The following is a 4160-nucleotide window of genomic DNA, read 5'->3' as shown; positions in this document are numbered from 1 at the left end:
GCCCTGCGATGCTGTGGCCCTGCGATGCTGTGGCCCTGCGATGCTGTGGCCCTGCGATGCTGTGGCCCTGCGATGCTGTGGCCCTGCGATGCTGTTTATGGGGACAGGGGCTCTCTCTACTGCTGTTCTCTGCTTCTGTCACAGCTCTTCTGGGTTAGACATAGTTGAGCTTCCCCAGAAGCTGGAGGTTTTGTTGGCTTTTTTTTCCCCCAATGGCACTGTTACTGCTGCTCCACTCAGACCTCCCCAGATTCCTGCTGTCTAGGGAGTATCTCTGGGATACTGGTGATAGTGAGCTGAAAGCTTCTTGTCAGTCTCCTGGGACTGTGCGTGCTTTGCCTTACTGGGCTGTGTTTTGCAGCTAAATGCTGCTCTTGGGCCTGCAGGGAAGTTTTCCTGCACCAAGGTGGCCTTAAGCTACGTAGCAGAGTGCCCGTGGTGACTGTGGGTCCGGGAGCTCAGACTGTGCTCTGCAGACAGATGATGTATCTGTGTTCCAGTTCTCTCTGCTTTTCCCCAGGGCGTCTGTCATTCTTGCTGGGCTGGGCTTTAACGCGAAGATGCAGCAACAGACAACCAAGTAAGTCTCCAAGTTCTGGGCATCGAGATTTTGAATGGGCTTGAGTTGTTCCGATTAAACTGTAACCCTTCTCTGCAATCTCTTCTCTGCTCAGAGAGTTTTCTGGAGGCTGGAGAATGAGACTGGCCTTAGCCAGAGCCTTGTTTGCCAGGTTGGTGTCTGGGCGTTCGTGCCATGTGGTTCACCCTCCTTGCTGGCCATGCTGCAGGGGGCAGGGGGGCTGCCTGGGGGTCCTCTCGGGGTGGGGAGCTTTTGAGGCATTGCATCTCTGTGTGTGGTGAAACGTGCTCTGCCTTGACTCTGTGCTCTTTTTGCTTCTGATGCCCGTGTCTTGGTTTCTGTAGGCCAGACCTCCTTCTGCTGGACGGTAAGTCGATACCTCAGGTCCCTCTAACTCTGCTGCTGGGCCTGCCCATGCCCTTGCTGGGTTGGGAAGGCAGCGTGGCCTTTAGCTGCCTGTTCAAAATAACTCGGCATGATGGGGCTGTCAGCACTCCCCAGTGATGGCGTGGAGCCATCCTCACCCGGGAAACCAGCTTGGGCAGCCACTTGGCCTGGTCACTGGTCTTTCCCCAGTAAAAAAAAACATCACCCAGCCATCCCAGACCCTCCTGACCTGACCTCGGTGCCTTTTTTCCTCTTGCCTCAGAGCCGACGAACATGCTGGACGTGAGGGCCATCCTGTGGCTCGAGAACTACCTGCAGGTAGGGGTGGGTACGGGGCATTGCCGTGCTGCACATGCACCAGGGGACAGGGACATCCTCCCAGGCTGGTGTCCTGCCTCGCTGCGTGGTGGCACTCGGGCTCCCTCAGGCATCCCTCTCGCTGTCTCCTCCAGACCTGGCAGTCGACCATCCTCGTGGTGTCCCACGACAGGAACTTCCTGAACACGGTGTCCACAGACATCATCCACTTGCACTCGCAGCGGCTGGACACGTACCGTGGGGACTTTGAGAACTTCATGAAGACCAAGGAGGAGCGGCTGAAGAACCAGCAGCGAGAGTACGAAGCGCAGCAGCAGTACCGCGAGCATATCCAGGTACCGGGAGAAACCAGTAGGGCTGGGACACTTCTCCCAGCCTTGCCCCTTTCTCCATGCTCCTAGTGAGCATCCCAGGCTTCCAGGTATTCATTGCTGCTCAGTCTTGCAGTGATCTGTGGCTCTGTTGTTGCAGCAGGCTTAGCAGCGCTGGGGTGGCTGTGGCTGAATGGGTTTTTGTCACTTGTAGGTCTTCATCGACCGCTTTCGCTACAACGCAAACCGGGCATCCCAAGTGCAGAGCAAGCTCAAGCTGCTAGAGAAGCTGTGAGTGCCTGTCCTGCTCCTCAGCAGAGGTGGGGAGGGGGCAGTGCTGATGGGAAGAGAATGATGTTCCCAGGTTAACCTGGAGGACGCTGTGTCTGGAGTGATGGGGTGGTTTGGGCTTTGGGTTCTGTGTTTCTGGTCCGGAGGCTTTGGCCAGGATGAGGCTCTGCAGAGCTGAAGTCTGTATGCGGGCTTCTGGTGTGGCGTCAGTGCCAGGCACCTCGCTTACACCGGGGCTTTTCTATTTGCAGGCCAGAGCTGAAACCCGTGGACAAGGAGTCCGAGGTGGTGATGAAGTAAGTGTTGCCCAAACCCTTGCTTGGAAGGGACCTGGCTTCCCTTCTGAGCAGAGTCCTGAAGTTCCTGGCCATCTCTCACCTCCTCCTGCCTTCCCAGGTTCCCCGATGGCTTTGAGAAGTTCTCCCCTCCTATCCTACAGCTGGATGAAGTAGATTTCTGTTATGACCCAAGTCACTACATCTTCCGTTCCCTATCTGTCTCTGCTGACCTGGAGTCCCGCATCTGCGTGGTACGTGGGATCGCAGAGTGACAGTGACCTCCGAGGTCTCTGCTCCACGTCCCTGCTCAGAGCAAGGCCAGCTTCGATGTCAGGCTGGGTTGCTCAGGTCCTCATTCTCAAGCTGTCTGCTTGCAAAGGGGGGGCTGGGCTGGCTAGTCCTCGGGCTCAAGGATCTGGGAACATGTTCCAGCAGTGCCGTGTGATCATCCAAGGGCTGAAATTCCCTGAGCGCTGCCCCATCCTCAAGGTAGCTCTGTGGGTTTCATGCTCTCTGATGCTGCTGCTTTTCTAGGTTGGGGAAAACGGAGCTGGCAAGTCGACCATGCTAAAGATCTTAATGGGGGAGCTGGCACCTGTCAGAGGGATCAGACATGCTCACAGGTACCTGGTAGGAAGGACTAGGGGTGGGAGGAGTGGTGGCTGCTCACCCGCTCTTGTGCCCCTTCCTGCAGCTGGGGCTGGGAGCGCTGTGGTTACGGGGCCGGGTGCCACTTCCCCATTTTTTCTCATTCTGCAGAAACCTAAAAATTGGCTATTTCAGCCAGCACCACGTGGATCAGCTGGACTTGAACATCAGCGCTGTAGAGTTGTTGGCCAGGAAGTTCCCAGGTGGGTTTTGGAGATGTGCGGAGATCTGGGCCGTCTCCTCAGCCCCTGCCCTCATTGTTCCAGTCAGGTTTTCCCCCACCGACCTTCCACTCGGGCACTGCCTCCACGCAGCTGCTCGATCCCAAGGCACTGGGTGCCCTCATGCCATAGCCACGTCGTGCTGTGCTCCGCAGGGAAGACGGAGGAGGAGTACCGGCACCAGCTGGGGAGCTATGGTGTGTCAGGGGAGCTGGCTGTGCGCCCGGTGGCCAGCCTGTCCGGGGGCCAGAAGAGCCGGGTGGCCTTTGCCCAGATGACCATGTCCTGGTAATTCTCTCCCAGATGCCCTTAGTTTTTGTACGGCTGCATCCCTGGAGCTTGCTTCACTGGGAGGAAGGTGGGCAGCTGGAGCCCTGCGGACGCAGCCTCACCGCTGAGGCCTTTGTGGGGACAGGGCAGAAGGATGCAGCGGCTCTGCTGCTGCTGCTGCTGCTTTGAGCTCGTGGGGTGCATCCCAGGCTCCCAGCATCGCGCTCCCAGAGCTGTCCTCTCTTCCAGCCCCAACTTCTACATCCTGGATGAGCCGACCAATCACCTGGACATGGAGACTATCGAGGCGCTGGCGAAGGCGCTGAATAAGTTCCGGGTAAGGCGACATCCCCCTTGTTTTCCTAAAGCTCCCTGCGGCCTCCAGCTGGGGTGCATCAGCCAGAGCCCCCGTAATGCCAGCTGTGCTCAGTCCCTCTCCATCGCGGCGTGTTGGCAGGGCGGCATCATCCTGGTGTCCCACGACGAGTGCTTCATCCGCCTGGTGTGCCACGAGCTGTGGGTCTGCGAGAATGCCACCGTCACCCGCATCGAGGGCGGCTTCGACCAGTACAGGGACATCCTCAAGGAGCAATTCCGCAAGGAGGGATTCCTATAGGGCCGGGGGGGGGGCCCGTGGTGGCCCCTGGCTGCGCTGCTCTCTGTGCCCTCACCCTGTGCGGTGTGAGGCCGGCGCTGGGGCTGTGGGTGCTGCTCCCAGCGGGCGCTGCCGCTGCACTGGGACGAGGGAAGGCAGCATGCCCCCCCACCGCTGTGCCCCATGCTGGGGAGGGTGAGGGGCAGCCCTGCGCTTTCTCTGCTCACCCCCCGTTCCCCATCAGTGGTGTTCCTCTCCCCG

At 58.9% G+C, this 4160-nt stretch overlaps 1 protein-coding gene across 4 annotated transcripts in view; it reads left to right on the top strand.

Annotated features, from left to right (window-relative positions):
- Positions 1 to 4160, top strand: part of ABCF3 (ATP binding cassette subfamily F member 3) — a 7881-nt gene extending 3721 nt beyond the window's left edge. Inside the window, exons 9-21 of one of the 4 annotated variants that reach the window (XR_002437951.1) lie at positions 521 to 580; positions 675 to 731; positions 925 to 947; positions 1230 to 1285; positions 1420 to 1620; positions 1811 to 1887; positions 2139 to 2183; positions 2284 to 2416; positions 2700 to 2795; positions 2925 to 3016; positions 3190 to 3322; positions 3554 to 3641; positions 3762 to 3903. Coding sequence is in view for 2 of the 4 variants with exons in the window: in XM_021394455.1 (XP_021250130.1) it covers positions 521 to 580; positions 675 to 731; positions 925 to 947; positions 1230 to 1285; positions 1420 to 1620; positions 1811 to 1887; positions 2139 to 2183; positions 2284 to 2416; positions 2700 to 2795; positions 2925 to 3016; positions 3128 to 3322; positions 3554 to 3641; positions 3762 to 3920 (1282 nt within the window). In the remaining 2 variants the exon portion in view is untranslated. Of the gene's footprint in view, positions 1 to 520; positions 581 to 674; positions 732 to 924; positions 948 to 1229; positions 1286 to 1419; positions 1621 to 1810; positions 1888 to 2138; positions 2184 to 2283; positions 2417 to 2699; positions 2796 to 2924; positions 3017 to 3127; positions 3323 to 3553; positions 3642 to 3761 lie in introns of all 4 variants that reach the window. The other 3 variants (XR_002437950.1, XM_021394456.1, XM_021394455.1) reach the window with 3 other exon arrangements.

This window comes from Numida meleagris, chromosome 4 (assembly GCF_002078875.1).
Source record: "Numida meleagris isolate 19003 breed g44 Domestic line chromosome 4, NumMel1.0, whole genome shotgun sequence".
Taxonomy (NCBI): Eukaryota; Metazoa; Chordata; class Aves; order Galliformes; family Numididae; genus Numida; species Numida meleagris.
Note: the sequence above shows the minus strand (reverse complement) of the source record. Positions and strands in the feature narration are given on the sequence as shown.